Below are 17,072 nucleotides of genomic sequence, written 5' to 3' on the forward strand. Positions count from 1 at the left end.
GTTGTCTGATGGCAGTAAGAATCAGTGCAACTTTTTGGGCCCTGAGGTTGAAAGGAATAACTGCCATGGCTGTGATGTGCAAAACAACTTACAGCTGCCTGGAGTAGAGGCTTTCATCTATGTCGGCCGGGTTCTGTGCGGCAGAGCCATTTCGGGCCATTTCCCCCTGCAAAGCAAAGATGAAAAAAGAAACATGAACACTGAAACATCATACCGTAGGAGAAAAAAAAAAAAAAGGGGGGGGGGGGGGCGATGAATGCGAATTTACATTGTTTCACACACGAATATACAAAAAAATAACTAACAATGCCTCGGCTCAGTTGTAGACAGTAGGTTTAGCAGCACTGCAAGTGATAACTTTTTTTCCGTCGATAAAACTCACGCCCCAATGCGATTGAAATAACGATAGCTCCAGCAGACCTGTCCACCGATACAAGGAGCATGCGCCGTTCACTGGTTGAGAGAACAACGCGTCGCGTTGAATTATCACTGGCCTGCAATTCAATGCTGACGAATAAAGTCGGACGTCAGTGTCAGTTTGCTTATTTATCCAGAGCCGAAGTAACAAAACTCAGCGCTACGACGACGCATTAAATGCACTGCCCATAGAAAAAGCGTGGGATTAACACATCGTTCGCTCGCAACAAAGCGAAATGACACGGCCCAAAATAAGCGCTGCGACTCGGTCGATTGCAAAAGGCATTGGAACCGGCGATAACTGGCACAATGAGCGTCGGGTCAGCCACCAGTCGCCTGAGCACTGCCACTTCACCGGGCACCAAAATACGTACACACTGCACGCAGTTCGCAAAACGAAACGGGCGCACATACTTGAATGCCGAACGGCTCCTCTCGCGTAGTACAAGGGGCGCCGATCAAAGTTCGTCGACACTAAAGGCACCCAAGCATCGCCTAGTCACTGCCGCTCGACGAGCGTCAGTGAAACGGCCGCCGGTCCGCCACCGCCAGTTTCGTACCTCCAGCGGTAGCAGCATAGAGTTAAACTCTATGGGTAGCAGACGCCTTGTGCCACTGGTTAAATGTCGAGAGCTGCCGCAGCGCGGAGTTGGTTTCTTTTTACTTCTAAGCTTTTTTTTCCCGTCCCACGGAGCGCTGGCTCAAAAGCTCGTCAGCTGAGCGGCCCACGCGCGTATGAATCGAACGGAGTCCGCACAGCGGCTCTGTGACCTCGAAACGGCGTCGTTCGGACACGTCACCCACAATGCGCGACAGCCGAGTACTAGGCGCGAAACAAAGGGGAGGAAGAAAAAAAAGACGGAGGAACTGCCGAGCGGAGCGAGGTCGGCACAAATCGTCCGCACATTTTCGAAGCCAACGGGCGGAACCGCGTACTAGCAGCGTGATAGCACGGAGGTGCCTGGTCTGTTTCATAACGCCGAATGAATGCGGGCACGGCGCAAGGCCTAGCGGCACAGAGGCTGTCGCCGGGGCACCCCACCTGCTGAGGGGAGACGAAAGAGCGCCTGGACGGGTTCTCCGGCTTCGGCGAACGCAGTCGCCCGCGGGACTTGCCGGTGCTGGCCGCGCGCGGCGAAGTACTACCAATGCCGCCGTCGGTCGCCGGTCTACGAAGCGTCGTCCCCATGGCGACGTCCAGATAAACACTTTTCGCAGCCGCCGCTTTCGACGGGAGCACGGCCTTGTCTTCTTCGCGGTGTTCGAGCTCGCGACTACGAGGAATACGAGGCAGAATTTGCTCGTTCGCACGTGCATAACTGATATGCCGCGCGCCGCTCCTAGCGTTGGGGAGTATGAGCATTGGCAACAGGAAACTTGCTACAGCACGCTTTGGAAACAAACGAACGGCTTCACAGGGTACCTTTGACGCTTAACGTAACGGAAATTCCTGAAGCAGGTAGTAGTTAGGCTACAGACATGGAAACAAACTAACAAATGCTGCAAGGGCTGCTGCCTTTAGCAAGCTGTACAAAACCAATCACTGTTTACGAGCACCCGAGCTGCACTATGCGGAGAAATGAAGTGAAATTCTTTGGCAAGCACTGACTTGAACTCTGCTCTTAAGAAGCAGCTGAACTAAGATTTGAATTCATTTGTTCCATATCACAACGTTCAAGCACTTTGACACATGTGATCAATTCTGTCTCTGCACTTTAAGATTATAACAATTGTAAAATGCCCATCTAGTACATATGAACAATGCTCCACCCCATATAAGGGTTTTCGTAGTCCTAAGGTGTGCATTAGAAAATTTATTCAATGTTATAAAAAAGCCTTCATCACTGCTTAGAACACCCAGAAACAAGCAAATGTGTACGTAATAATGAATTATGCCCCACACCGGCTGGCCAACTAAGACATCACAATTGTGGGTTCTTACAGGAACGTTAAGCACATAAAATTGGCAACTATGCTTATGATATCCAAGAAATACAAAGCAAGGCTGCACACTGCTCTAACGGCATGCCAAGCAGGCAACATGAGACACTGAAGAGACCTTTTAACAAATAAGCCGCTCTCTGAAAAATAGTGCAGATGTGATAATGGTTCAACATCCTTTTCGTGGTCACTGGGCTAGAAGGTTGTCGTAAGCAGCATAGGATTCCACCTTGGAAGATATATTCTATGAGTGGCCTATGAGGTCAGACTGTTTTCCTACTAAAGAAATAAGCAGTGACCAAGAGTAGCTACATGCTTTGTGACTGGTTATTTGGTTTTCAGCAAAGGAAAGGTGCAGTATCTGTCACATTTCTTGCTGGACAGCTGAACAACACAGTAAGGGAAGCGAGGAAAGTGGTAGCGAAAGAAGATAGAGGTGCTGCAGTGGAGGGCTCGGGAACGATTTCGACCACCCGGAGATTTTTAAGGTGCACTGACCTCTCAAAGCACACCCGACACCTTTTTGCGTTTCACCTCTCTCTAAACATGGCGGCAGTCATCTAGTTCAAATCCAAGTGCCTCTGTGGAATACGTCCACCCTGGACAGGGCAACAGTGTCACACATACAAGATGCAGTTTCATTCCAAAGTTCATAAAAGAGCATTTCTCAAAGTTAGTCAAGTACAGCTACACTATGCACTAGTTCAAAAATTTTGACTGCTTCCCTGTTGACCCAATAAGTGGCATAAGACAACCTGTACACACAGACATTACTGTGGAAATTAGAAAGAAAGCTGGGGATGAAAAATAATTGCTAATGTTCCAGAATACTGCAGGTAGCACTTTTATCCTGCATGCACTAAAAAAGGTATTTAAGAGATAGTCGATGCTCAAACAGCTCTACCATTTCGGTATAAAACAGTTGACATGCTGAAATACTAGCAAGAGCGCGAGCCAAGTGATTTCCATGTCTCTTGAAACGAGGAGGGGCAACTGCATGTTAAAGAACAAACCAGTCAGGCCTGAATAGCAGCAATTAAAAATCATTAATATGAACACAGTATTAACGTCGGCTGCCCTCCCCTATTTTAAAATCCGGCATGAAAATAAGAGTTTCAACAACAGCATTAGCAATCTGAATAGGTACTGAATCAGAACTACCAGATATGCATGTCAGGAGTACTTTATTTGCAGCTCAATTTTCAACATTAAAAATGTTTTGCACAAATATGATATACAATATCAGCAAATATTATGCAGATGTAGAATTACACGTTCAAGAAAAAAAACTACTTGCAAAGCCTCGTCTCACCCGATGTTTGGTCTCACCAGCAGATTTAGCTACAAACCTTTTGAAAATCTCTTGAACACAGTTATTAGAATAAAGATCGGAAAGGCCGTGATAATTTCATTAGCTCTCAGATACGATGTATTAAAAACAAAAAAAGACTAGAAACCTCACGTTAGTCATGTCAAGAAAGTTGAATGTTGAAGCTAGAACTTAGTTGCAAAAAGTCAACCGGCAAAAAAGAAAACTGACTAGTTTCATTCGGACCACACCAACACTGTTGGCACCGACGATGGCGCTTTGCTAGGTCTAAACGGCTTAAATGAGTAGCAAACCTTTTGTCAATACGAGGAACAAGTCCACTCCGGCTGGGATTTTTGAACTCACGCGTGTGCAGTGGAACCGAAATTACCGAAAACGGTAAGAGGACACTAACAAATGCCGGGCAAATGGACCCAGCCTCGAACTCCCCCGCAAAAAGCGCTAGCGATGCTATTTCTGGTGCCGGATCAGGTGCAGCTTCAGGGCTTCAGTAGTGCACACTGGCAGATGGACACAGCCCCTGCTTAAACCTACGGCCGTACCCAAAGCAGCTTTAAAAGCCAGACGGCAGGAGTTGCGTGGATGTAAGCGGCGCGAAATTGCCAAGTATGCTATCATATCAACCCACGGCATCCGAACGCTGCCAAATCAGTTACGAGCTTAAACCAACCGCGGTCACGGCAGTAACGATTTACGACCCCCGCTTGTCACGACGGGGCCTTTCGCTCTCCATCCGTCATCGCTGGCGGGTGCGTGCGGCGCCGGCACAGAATTCGCGAAAATAGTGCTCACTGCACGCTCATGGTAAATCGTACACAATGTTTCCCAACGAATGCCCGCTGAAGCTGTAGGAACACGACGACACAGTTTGAAGAACTACCGGCAAAAACTCGAAACGCCGGTCATCAATTCATACGCGCCAAAAGCATTGGGCATCACTCTCACGTTAGTGGCTCATACGGAAAAGTGAAAGCTCTAAAATTTATGCAGTAACATGAGAAGCTCAGTGCCGGTAAAAAAAGGCAACGAAAACAAAGAAAAGGAGACTATTGGGCGCGTGCGGGATGGTACAGAGCAACAGCACAACTTTCACTCCTCATTGAGCTTAGGCCTAACCGCGTGCGAAAACCAAAGACACAGCGCGAGCTTGGTGGGCGGAGTACCGTACGGTACTGCTTGGGAAAAAGCTCGATACTTACAACTGCTTTTCCAGACGTGGCGTTGCCTGAACTGTCCTCTGTCCTGCGCTTTTTTGCCGGAGGGCTTTTGGCGTTTTCAGAAACAGTGTCCTGTGCACAAGACATCTAAATCTTTAAGAGACCGGCACATGAATACAGCATAGGATGAGATTTTTTTTTTTCTTGCACCGCAAGCTCTTCCCGTCACGGTTTTCGTGCCTTCGCTGGAGCTATAACAGTCTTGCGACTGCTACAGCAGCAAAAGCAGAACACCGAAGAGCAGCGCCTTCGCCGTGAAGATGGCCGACTCGCACACAATAGGAAGTAAAAAAACCGCGGTGGTAACACGGCGCGTTTCAGCGGCGTTTCACGACTCGAGAGCGGCACGTGACATTTTCTAACAAGCTAAAATAAATTGAGACCACATTTATCATTAGTTTTAAAATTCACTGCTTTCTCTAATAAAGGACAGTGGAACTTAATTAAATTTGCCTAAACTTGTCCACAGCCAACCAGAACCGCTTTAACAAGCGCAGCAAGCTCTGTCAACAAACAACAGTCACAGCGCCAGTAACGTCAGCCGCCAAGAGGAAAACAGAAACCGCGCGAACTCACGTGTTCGGGCGGTTCGGTGTGTTTCAGTTAGTAACGCTGCAATGCTGAATCTGTCGTAAATTAATCGAGCTTTATGTACATGTCTTAATGAGCGCGCAGTACTAATGGCGAATCCAAAGAACAACTTTCACATTGTTTGTCGTCCGCAGTATGTCTACATGGATGCTTCTCTGTAAGTACTAATTGTCATGAGCACGATTGACGTTAATAGTGAACGGAAATTAGTGTGCGTATGTAATGGTATGTTGCGCACCTGCATTTCATCTTCGCGCTATTAGCAGTGATCGCCCAACAGTGCGCTAGAGTTGCTTCTGCCCCACCGCAATTATTCCATATTCATCAAGCCCGTGATCCACTTGCCACACATGTCGCCTTAGTTTATTCCACATGCGTCAATATACTTGGAAATTCTGTCTTGAATTGCAGCAACTTCGAGGAGCCCCAAGAGGACATTGATGCAAGCATATTCAAGTTTGTCATTGTTCAAGCTTTGAAGAAGCTGTTTGGCGAAGTAAGGCCTATAATGCATTCCTGCTGTCGAGGTGCTTTTGTTCACTGTGCCTGTACCTTACCTTGTAGGTTGGAGCATCTGTCACAGTGGATGTCCTAAGGTTTCGGGAATCGGACTTACGAGCATATTTGCGCGTTAGATCCAGGTACGTTGCGAACCTAAAATGCCAGCAGCATTCTCATGCTTGCATACTTTTTGCAGTGTTGTCACGTAGTCTGCACTTTATATATGCGCGCGCACTTAGTAATACGCCATGCTTTCTTCTTTTTCAGCAACCTGGTCAGACTTTGGAGCTCACTCACACTAGTATCTTCCTACAATGGCAAGCCATGTTTCTTTCGCATATACAAGGTAAAACTTTTGCTACAGCCCTTTTAAATTGCTTCACCTCTTCCTGCGTGACTATTTTCTTTACTCCAGGTGTCTCCCAGTCTGGCTTCACTGAGTGTCTCAAGTGCACACTACCAGCATGTGCCTGCTACAGAAGCGACAGCCGAGAAATAAACAAATACACATATAGTGTGCATATGTTATGTTGTCACCATGATGTTATTTGCCATTCAGGGTGTTAAGATGAAAACATAAGATATGCAGTAATGAAATTTCAGTTTTTTTTTCTTCTGTGTGCATAAAGCACTCGATGAAAGCACCAGCATCTATATATGTAAGCACAGCATCTGCTGAAGGTCCGATGAGCCTTTTGCGACGTACTGCAAACCCAACAGTGCATTTAATTTGTTTCAAGCGATGTTCTGCAGAACATAATTTGTAAATGATCTCTGGCACCACATGCTGTAACCAACAGTAGGTACGACACAACACTGATCGCCAATAATAACAAAGGCACCTCCCACTGGCCTCCATCCTGTGCTGGCAGCAGGAATCCTGTCCCTTCAAATTTCCTGCTATCATCTTCACACTTGACCTGTTGAGCTCACTTTCACAATCTACTCCCTTACCCTAAAAGACAATCAGTCATCTGATAACTACATTATATTTCTAGGGAAATGGTATTGGCAAGCTGTTTTTCATGACCCGAGAGTACCTGCCAAGTACAGATGCACATGCACAAATCAGCTGCCCCTGTTAACCACAGGATATGTTTATCAAGACTTGGCAGAAGATTAAGCTTAAATAATGCTTACAATGATGGTCATAGTTGCAGTCAAACCCAAATGCAGTGGATTCCCTTTAAGGGGAGATGCGGAGCTAGAGGGTCAACTTTCGAACTGTTGGAACCCATTTCGATAAAATTTTCTGGGATGTATCTTCCCCTTATTAAAACATATTCCAAGTTTCATCACCTTTGTACAAATAGAAAAAGTTGTACCTGTCATGAGGAGTAATGAAGTGTGCCAGCTTAGGAAAACTATCATTTCAAAAATGAAAATGTACTAACCTTTAGTGCTTAGCCTAGGTACCTTCTAGGCAGTTAATTGCGCAAGATAAGGCCAATGGCATGTTCCCTATGAAACATTTGTAAAAATCTGATCACTTTAAAAACGAACTTCAATTTTTCTGTTGTCATTGTATGTCACATATTTTACAACTTTTTGTGGAATAATAAGGCATCCAAACACTGCTTTATCTTGTTCCCAACAAATTTTAGTTTGAAAACCACTTTGAGGGCAGCCTTTAGCGAAAGATTTCGGAAATGGTAGAGTTCCTAATGATTGTGCTCTTGCAAAAAGTGCAAATTGAGAACAATGAGTTCAAAGATTTCAGAACATGCTATTCAAGTTTAGGGCTTAAATTTAATGTGAAAATGGCGTGGTGCATACTGTGTTGGGCAGTCCTTTTCAACACGGCGCTGTTCTGTAGCAATTTTTTCTAGTTGCCTTTTTTTTTTTTTTTTCAGCTTTACAGCTGTCCAGCACCCTTGTCTGCGCTCGTGAAATGCTTTCTGTGGTTGCTTGTGGGGCGTGCCTCTTGCTGTAGGCTCCATATTCTATCACCAAATTGTCTAGCACTTTGGTTGGCCACGCTCCCAGCGAGAACATCGTTCGAGGGTTACGTGCTCCGTTTTAGTCAAATCAAGCATCTATATCAGTTTACTAGCCAATCTGCTGTTACCATAGCCCAAAGTTTGCCTTTTCTTTGTTTTTCCTTTAGCTGTCTGCTGTACTTTCGACAGTAGGTCCTTTTTGGCTAGAGGGTGCAAAAAATAAGCATTACAACTTGGGGATACACTCCGGGTTGAACTTCTTGCCCGCTGTGCAGCTGCGTTTTGAAGTCGGCGTTCATAGACTCTTTCGGTGGTGAGTGCACCCCCATCTTGAAAAAAATGTAATTTAAATTTTGCCATTGTACAGATGACAACTAAACTTGGCAAGAATTTTGGTGCATAATCTAAAGCATAAAAAATTTAAACACTTTTCTTTTTTTTTTGCTGAAAATTGTGATTTTAGCACCGAGCTTGAAAGGAGCAGAACGTTTAGATTATATTAGAAATGTCCCTAAAGAAAGTATGCGAGCATGCTAGGTGTGGCCAATATATATATATATATATACATATATATATATATATATATATATATATATATATATATAACACAGGACGTTCCACGTCCGCCGCTATGGTTGAGGGTGGCGCTGGTGAACACTCTCAAGGTTCGTATACAGACAACATTAATACCAGAGAAAGTAGCAGGGGGGACAGCGGCCGATGTAGCTCAGTTGGAAGAGCACCGGACGCGATATTCGGAGGTCGTGGGTTCGGTCCCCACCATCGGCACATTGTTTTTTCTTCTACTTTGTGTTTAATTATCTTTCCCCTAAGCAGATTACATTACTCATTTCTGTGATTATCCAAGTAAAAATTTAAAAAAAAAAGAAAAAAAAAAGACAAAACATAATCCCCAATGCTTTCCTTGGCCTCGCCGACTGTCGGCTTCTTTCCTTCACATATATATATATATATATGGTACATGAAAACAATGAATAAAATTGCTTTTCAGAGAACGGATAATTGCAAATAGATCATTTATTGCCCTATAGATGAAATGATATGACAGCATGAAACAAGCTTGTATTTTATCAGACTTGCAAATGGCATTGGTCAAGCTTTCTTTGTTCAAAGCTTTTTTTGTGTCACTGTATCCAACAGTAGCTAGTATTTGTGATTGTGTGACTTTTTTTTTTTTTTTTTTCATTTCCATCCTGCTCCAAGCTCTTCGATGGTGCCTAGCCTTTACTCCTTACTCACTTTTCACAGTCCACTGCTGTCATGCGGTGAAGCAAACCTAACCGACTAAACCCTGGCTGCAGTCCTTGCCTGGAATGCTTTGCTTACTGTGCTGCAGACACCAACTCTACATTGAATGTTGTGAGAAATTATTCTATTTGTAGTGTGTGGTAAAGGATTGCATATTTTATAATAGGCAGTAGCTAATTCTAAAGAACCATTTGCTGCAGCTTCGGTGCAAAGCAGGCCTTCTAGCAACACCTAGCGAGTGGCTGCGAGAAACACATCAACAGCTCATCTACCATTCAACTTATCTACTGCCAGTTTATACACATAAAATTATCAATGTATTTAACTATTTCACAACCTCCTTCGTGTTCAATAAATATCGGGTTGACTATTTTGCTCGCAACTAAAATTAACGTCCATGCAAAAAGGAGAGAAACCTTTTCATTTCACATACATTTTACTAATCAAAATATGTACAAGCAGGGCAGAATAAAAAAACATGAGGTCAGGTGTTACTTAAACACCTGTTCCACAATATCTATAAATGTCTGAACTAAGGACCACTCAGAAACGGGGTCCAGAGGTGGCGTTTTCGTACGAGATGTGCTTGGTGAGCCTTGGCCGCCTCTCCGCAGATGCCTCTGAACTTCAGTCTTGATAAGGTTCTAAAAAGCAAAGAGAAAAAAAAAATGACAAATAAGAAGTTAACATAATATGGTTGTCTGTACACGTGAGATTGGAATTAAGTGACATCTACTATTTTTTGCAGTTTTGTCAATTCTGCGCTTTGCGCACACGGCCAGATTTTGACGAATTTCTCCAAAAATCATAACTTCCTCCGCCGCCCTTTATGCTGCGCCCCGCCGCAGTGGTATGGTGGTAAGGCGCCCGACTACTGTGCCGGAGTACCCGGGTTTGATCCCGACTGCCGGAGGCTGCGTTCGATGAAGGCAAAACAAAGAGGTGCCATGTGCTGTGCGATGTCAGCGCATGAGGTAGTCGAAATTACTCCAGAGACCTCCACTCCACTATGGCTCCTCTTTCTCTCTTTCCACTTTCACTCCCACTTTCCTCCCTTCCCTTGTGGCGCAGTTCAGGTGTCTACAGAACAAGTGTGACAGATACTGCGCTCTTCCTCTCTTATGAACCAATTATTATTATTATTACTTACGCTGGTGCGACGCAGCAGCTGAATTTATAAATTAAACTCCTAACACAGTAATATGCACCTCGTGAAAGAAACCACTCCATTTTTGGAACACATGAAATTGTCCTGCTTTGGTGACCTGCAGGTACTGTACCTTGATGCCTTTATTTTACGGTGTGCGCATTTTATAACGTCGTAACCTTAGCACTGGATATTTCCGTACTGTTTTCTGTCCCCCATTCCTAGCATCGCAACTAATTTGCCTAGACTCGCAAATGGTGCCCATACTCAGGAACTCTTCTACATTGTTTTCTTCTTTAAGCACAGTATCTGATAATGAATACAAGCTATGGTAAAAAATTAAGCCTTGGACAACTAAGCAAACAAAGTTCTGCATAATTTGCACATCTACAGTAATGCACTAACTCTCGTTCACATCATAGTTTAAACTGGGATTACGATTCTTACTGAATGTGAAAGGAGCTTATGACACAATTTATGACACAAACTTGAAAAAAGTATCAAACAGCTCACAGCGAAAAGAAGTGTCAGCACTTCTAATGTATGCAATAATATTCGCGACGCCGCTAGTGTTTTCGAGTACTCTTGACACGAAGGACAAATTCAAATTTCTGAATAGTCTCGAGGAGCTTCTACGAAGGGGGCTTTGTAGAAGTAAACTACTCTAAATAAGACTTGCACGCAAAAAGTGCTTAATTACACTTTATAGAAAAAGCATGTTCTTAATTGCATTTTAAGCCAAAAGCAAATGAAGTGAGAACAAATACGAGCAATAAAATCATTCTACATATGAACGAAACGAAAAGAAACAAAAATACTGCAGCAATAACAAGGTTTGGTCCGCTTACGGGTAACAAGTACAGCCTTCCAGTTTTTTTTATTTAATACCGCGCAAGTGTCGTAAATTCACTGAGTCAGCACCTTAATACGGTGCAAACCAGCAAAATTGGCGATAGCAGTAAACATCAATTTCAGCCTTTGTGTGGGACTAGCGAATTTCCTTTTTTCTTCCTCTTCGGTTTTGGAAAACCTGTTCAAGATGTTTTCTAAAAATGACAGAGTGGAACTTTTGAAATGATAAAAAAAAAACGTCCTGACTGTACTGATAAGAATAAAGAAATGGTTGCCTACTCACAATCTCGCCACTCAGTGCCCTAGACAAGACCTGCTTCTCCTGGAGGGGAACAGCAGGCAGCAGTCTATACAGCAAGGCCTGGCCCAATGCAACCGACAGGCTCATCTCCAGCACGGCAAACTCAAGCAGCCTGCACACAGGAATCGTTAGATGAAACACACATAGGGCTAAAAGCGCAGTGCACAAAGAAAGAAATAGCAGACAAGAAGTCTAGATTTATCTTTGTGCTGATGATGTGTAAACAGTTATGATAGTGTGCTGGTCCGAGCTGCCTCGACCCCAGTTGCATTCACTGCAGGAAAAAAGCCTCTCCCACCATGATGTGTAATTAACCACATTGTATGCCAAACATGGCCGTCCTATCATAACAAACGTTTTACCTCATCTACCGTGCTGCCCCCTCCTGTAACTTCCTTCCTTTGGAATGTAGTCTGTTACTCCATGAAACTATTAGTTATGCATTCTTTAGTAAAACCTCGTTACAAGAGACACTCAAGGGACCCGAAAAAGATGTCTCTTGTAAGCAAGGTCTCTTGTAACCAAAAATTCTAAAAGCACTGTTTTGATCAGTTTACTGCGCATCAGCATATAAATGCATTTACACACATTAACAGGAAATTGTTAGGAAAGCTTAAAGAAGTTATTCATACAAGTATGTATTTTTGTGAGTGCAGAGTGTATTCCTTCCCAAATTCTGGAGGTAAAGCACTTCACTTTGCAAGCTTTCCTATAGCTCTAATACCTTTGAAGCACTCTTGCTTGCTTGTCACCCTCAGATGCTGACACCTTTCCTCTGAAATGTCCTCATAGTCACCCTCTATGGCGCATGTGCCATTTACTTGCTCGAGAATCGCACAGTCTGAAAGCTCTTCGGGAGCACATAAGATCCACATCTGCAGATACGAATTCCTCAAAACATTATGGTACCTCAGCAGTCTCTTGGATGCTCGCCCATGCTATATCTTCAAGGAAGCTTTCTATAGTATCTATACATGGGCCCTCTTTCATCATGTAACCACAGCCAGCTTGTCTGAAACAATTTTTCGCAGCTTCACTTCTCAGACCATTCCAAACACCTGAAATCATCTGAACAGCAAACTTCGCATCAATTACTATTGTACAGTCTTGCTGCCTGTCGAGCAACAGGCGTTCTACCAATCCTGTTTTGTACAGCAATTTAACAGAGCGCATAATGCTTTTGTCTTTTGTTTGAAGGTAGGGTGTGGAGTTTGGAGGGAAAAAATAACTTTGGTGGCTTTGAGCACGAGAACTTTGGTGCTGCAAGAAGCATTGTCCACGAAGAGACATCAGGATTCTGAGCTTTCATCTTGTGATCAAATTTTAACAGCGAGGAGTTAAAAATGCTGGATGTCATTCATGCATTTTGATTAGTTTCGTAGGTGACAGTAATGTGATGCTAGTGGCTGAAACAACGGGGTCGTTTTGATCTTCCAATGATGGGGAAGCACTCCTTCTCAGTTCCTGACATATACAACAAAAAGGATGCTGATATGGAGCAGAATTTAGCTAAGAGAATCTGAAGTGCATCATGTACGAGTTGGTATTGCTTCTGCTGCATTGCATGAGCACACCTGTGTTTTGTCACTTCTAATTAGTGAAGAATTTACTCCAGAGACCTGCAAAAGTTGCCCTTAGTAACCGAGTGTCTCTTGTAACCATGTCTCTTGTATGCAATGTTGTTAACATGGCAGACATAGTAAAACCAACCAAACCATTTTTAAATATCTCTTATAACCGAGTGTTTCTTGTAATAGTGTCTCTTAAAACGAGATTTAACAAGCGTTTGCACGATTCTCATGCATATCTTTTTTTAACTAGGCACCAGTTCTTATTTGCATGTGTGCTAGGATCGGAAATTAAAAAATAAATAAATAAACAAAATAAAAACTGCCATTTTTTTCATTTTTTTTTGGAAGAAAACTTAGCCGTGCGTTACAATCGAAGGTGTACCAGAATTGTGCAAATGTGGTATAGTACCTACATGACCTTTTGAATCCATTTCTTTCTTTAATTTGAGCCCTGTCAGAACTTGCGAAAGTCACTGCATGTTCGTAAACTAGGGTCCACACGAGAAGCCACAGCCATTAACGCTACAGCGTCCGCCCCTTAAAGACTGAGCTTACGTGTCCCAATACTTTTTTTGGGAAAAATGTGCATTCGTTAGGCGAGTAAATACGGTAGTATATACATGCTGCACAAATAAGTACTACCTTTGCTGGTAATGGCTCCCCAAGACACCAGCGGGGGACTTTGCGGGAGACTGGTGCTTGTCCGTCTGCATCAGCAAGGTTAATTCAGCATTACAACTCCATGTCGCAACGTGATGTAGTACAGCTGCACTACCTGCTCAGTCACTTTTAAGAAGGCTTGTTGCAGGTAGGAAGCTGAAGATGTATGGCTTAATTATAGTCAAATGCTCTGTAGGTTTACGAGAACTACCCACGACGTCATGAGAATTGTTTGACACCGCCAGGTTCAAGAGGATCATTTGAGGGACAAAACTCACATTTTTCTTCTCAAGTTTTATCCAAAGGTAGTGTTTTTACAGATATTTCTTGGTAAACATCTTCAAGTGCAGCACAAACAGCCACTGTACTGGCATCTAGGATTTTTTGTTGCAGCAAAAGTGAATGAAGAAAGGGTTGATTGCATGGCCAGCATTTTAAACTTTGATTGTTCTACGAATAATAGCGTAAGGAATTAAATGGGCGGATCAAATCGCCAGATTCAACGTCGTACCAAATAAAAGCGCGCAATTGCAGTGCCTCGAATAAGGCAATGATTTTGGTTGCTGAACATGCACATGAACCTCGAACACAAAGCAAGCCATAAAGATGAACCAACAATGCTTTGCGACAAAGAAAAAAAAGAAAAAGGAAAGCCAGAAAGAATGAATGCCTAATCACTGACCTTGATGAGTGACTTAAGACAGAGCTGTGCAGCAGCTATCAAGGCGCCGAACGTCAGCTGCTGCTCCTGTTCCACGGAAGGTGATTGGAAGGACAGCTGGACTACTGGCCGCCATTCAGCAATGTCCAAAGCCTGGAAAAAAAACAACGTGCTAGCTATGAGGCAGTATCACAATGCACTGTGAGTTCACATATGTATAGCTGAATGGTGTGGTATACACTTCATCCTAAATGCAAGGTATTTCCGCGAAGACTTCACATACTTTTTAAAAATGGTGGGTTCACAATAGAAAAAAGTTTGCATGAAAAAAACTCTCTGCTGCGGCCCACACAGTATGAAGCGAGAAGACTCCTCTAGTTATCCAGCTAATTTCAATTTTTTTTAAAAATTGGTTCACAGGAAAGGAAAGGCGCAGTATCTGTCACACTTGTTCTGTGGACACCTGCGATGCCACTTCGTTTCGCCTTCAGCTAATTAACTAAAGCTCACTAATTAACTTTTCATTTATCGTAGTTGAGTGGTTAGTCCCAATGGCGAGTTCAAAGCCGTGAACAGAACGATGCAAGATCAGTATAAAGCCGATTGGAAAGGAGATGCATCAACTTGTGACCGGCTAAACGAGCAAGGCATAGGGTGTGATCGGTACCTAAACTTCACAAAATGTTGTTGATCGCTCACCGAGCATGCAAAACAGTTCCGTTTCCAACTATGCTTTTGTTTTACATCACACATCGGACATTTTGCCCAGTCTGCCCACATAGACACTTTGACTGACCATCTAGCACTTTGATGTGCACTTGGCTAATGGTTACTAACATTTTCAATGCCGCCTATTTATTGCTTCCCATTTTGATGCCACAATCTTTGACACATGGTATGCTGGGTGCTGGCAAGTGCAGTCCGGTCTCTAATGCTCTCGGAAAGTGCGAGCTTATGGAGTGGATAGGCAAGATCAAGGTGCCTTAGTGTTTACTGTATTCGAGTGCTGCACCTGCTGCTGTTCGTTGTATGTGAAACTAAGCACTATTGCCACAGCACACATTTCGATGGTAGGTCTGCACTCATTCATAACAAGCACACATTCTAACTGCAGCCGTTATAAGTGGGCTTGACTGTACTAGCATATTTTTCCGTTTGTATTCCATTGCAGCTAGAAAATGGCTGTGCCAAGCAATAAATAGCGTTCCGAAGCCAAAGAAAAGGAACGTGCAGAAAAGATTCTGAGAACGAAAATGGTTACCAGGTCTGACAAGGCTTCAGCCACACTGGGACTGTACTTCTGGCAGCAGGACAAGCAGATAAACAGCAGTTCCAGAAGCCTTGGAGAAGAGCACAGAGCAACAGGGTCGGTTTGCAATGCATGGTTTGACTTGAGGCAAAAGTAAACGAACAAGTCTGAGCAGAACGCAAAAGGCAGTCTTCAAACAAAGTAACGACAACAGAGATGATGCTTGCTTGAGAAATACCGCAGTTGCTCATATGGCCTTAAATATGGCTTGACTGTCCATACTTCAAACGATAACACTAACACAATCGTACATTTTTGTGTTTTCTGAACATCATTCACTGTGACATGCTGATTTCGAGTATGAAAACATGCTTGAATGACTTATTTTCATGGCATGGGTGACCTAAAGCCCATAATAATTTGAAAGCACCAGCCAGCTTTGAACTTGGCCACTATGTGACTTCCAGCTTCCTCCTTGCCTCTTGCACGTCCTTTCTGCATGAACTGGTTTTTCGTTAAGAGTTGTCATCATTTCTCTCTTCCAAGCACGTGCAGCAAACATACTGAGCCACGCTTTCTGTGTTGCGCGCTATCGCTATGCTGTGGTTTCGAGCAATTAACCGCAGCAAAAGTCCTGACATGGCTGTACAGTTTTATGATGCCACAAAGAAAGCGTGGCAGTTTGAGCAGCAAGCACCGGCTCTCCAACGTGAGAAGAAAGAGAAGAGCAGCAAAACCTTTGCTGGATACAGTATATATAAGCACTACAGATTCTGTCGCGTTTTGCTCATGTATATAACTATATGCTTCCTCCTGATCCCACCTTTCATGATTATGCGAAGATCCGCTCCACAATAAATATTCTTTCCAGCTTTCATTTTGATGTGCTCACTGGTAAATGAGATCTAAGAAACTCAGGCTCTGAAAAAGCATTCTCTGCATATACATTTTTTGGTACGATGGGCAAGTTTTTGAATTGTTGCAACATGAGGCAAGACTGTGACAGGCACGCAAGATGATTTTATAAAGCCCAAGCAATCAATAGTGATTATGTAAATAAATTATAAATTGGTGACTTAACGTTCCAAAGAGAGGCACATAGCTTATGAATGAAGCCTTACAGGAGGGCTCCGGATTAATTAAGACTACTCGGGGGTTATTCAAGTTGCACAACTTAAAGGCATTTTCACATTTCACCTCCATTAAAATAATCGCTGCAGTTGAGACTGAATCCGTGACCTTCGGATCAGCAACAAAATAAAATAACAAAGCCAGTAGGCTACACGGGTAGAGAATGACAATGGTTGTGCTGTAACAATGCAGGGATTTTGAGTAGACTATACGTTCTTGGTGTTTGGTATACACACACGCATTTATCACCTTTATTACCTGCAATTGCATTCAAAATATTTTATTTGTCCTGAT

At 43.4% G+C, this 17,072-nt stretch overlaps 3 protein-coding genes across 7 annotated transcripts in view; 1 reads left to right on the forward strand and 2 right to left on the reverse strand.

Moving 5' to 3' along the window:
• Uba1 (ubiquitin-like activating enzyme 1) overlaps window positions 1-5,197 on the reverse strand; it is a 53,893-nt gene extending 48,696 nt beyond the window's left edge. Inside the window, exons 1-2 of one of the 3 annotated variants that reach the window (XM_084589285.1) lie at window positions 4,888-5,197; window positions 93-166 (exon numbers count right to left, since the gene is read on the reverse strand). In XM_084589285.1, the coding sequence (XP_084445411.1) occupies window positions 93-166; window positions 4,888-4,992 (179 nt within the window). In that variant the 5' untranslated portion in view covers window positions 4,993-5,197. Of the gene's footprint in view, window positions 1-92; window positions 167-831; window positions 973-1,459; window positions 1,622-4,887 lie in introns of those variants that run through there. The other 2 variants (XM_084589275.1, XM_084589293.1) reach the window with 2 other exon arrangements.
• A 220-nt stretch (window positions 5,198-5,417) lies between these two features.
• On the forward strand, window positions 5,418-7,235 carry Rpp14a (Ribonuclease P/MRP subunit p14 a). The gene is made up of 5 exons (XM_084589303.1): window positions 5,418-5,653; window positions 5,908-5,992; window positions 6,061-6,137; window positions 6,265-6,343; window positions 6,413-7,235. Exons 1-5 carry the CDS (start codon window positions 5,586-5,588, stop codon window positions 6,494-6,496), a joined length of 393 nt encoding a protein of 130 aa, XP_084445429.1. The 5' UTR covers window positions 5,418-5,585; the 3' UTR covers window positions 6,497-7,235.
• A 2,375-nt stretch (window positions 7,236-9,610) lies between these two features.
• Nup188 (nuclear pore complex protein Nup188) overlaps window positions 9,611-17,072 on the reverse strand; it is an 87,769-nt gene continuing 80,307 nt past the window's right edge. For 2 of the 3 annotated variants that reach the window (XM_084589336.1, XM_084589315.1), the window contains 5 exons: window positions 15,660-15,738; window positions 14,420-14,551; window positions 13,720-13,784; window positions 11,489-11,618; window positions 9,611-9,850 (listed from right to left, as the gene is read on the reverse strand). In XM_084589336.1, the coding sequence (XP_084445462.1) occupies window positions 9,698-9,850; window positions 11,489-11,618; window positions 13,720-13,784; window positions 14,420-14,551; window positions 15,660-15,738 (559 nt within the window). In that variant the 3' untranslated portion in view covers window positions 9,611-9,697. The remainder of the gene's footprint in view (window positions 9,851-11,488; window positions 11,619-13,719; window positions 13,785-14,419; window positions 14,552-15,659; window positions 15,739-17,072) is intronic. The other variant, XM_084589327.1, reaches the window with a different exon arrangement.

This window comes from Amblyomma maculatum, chromosome 1, assembly GCF_055883805.1.
Source record: "Amblyomma maculatum isolate TAMU_Amacu chromosome 1, ASM5588380v1, whole genome shotgun sequence".
Lineage (NCBI taxonomy): Eukaryota > Metazoa > Arthropoda > Arachnida > Ixodida > Ixodidae > Amblyomma > Amblyomma maculatum.

Coding starts and splice junctions, on each gene's coding strand:
- Rpp14a (XM_084589303.1), top strand. CDS start 5,586: ATGGCGAATCCAAAGAACAACTTTCACATTGTTTGTCGTCCGCAGTAT. Junction 5,993..6,060: donor TGAAGAAGCTGTTTGGCGAA/GTAAGGCCTATA, acceptor CTTACCTTGTAG/GTTGGAGCATCTGTCACAGT. Junction 6,344..6,412: donor GTTTCTTTCGCATATACAAG/GTAAAACTTTTG, acceptor TCTTTACTCCAG/GTGTCTCCCAGTCTGGCTTC.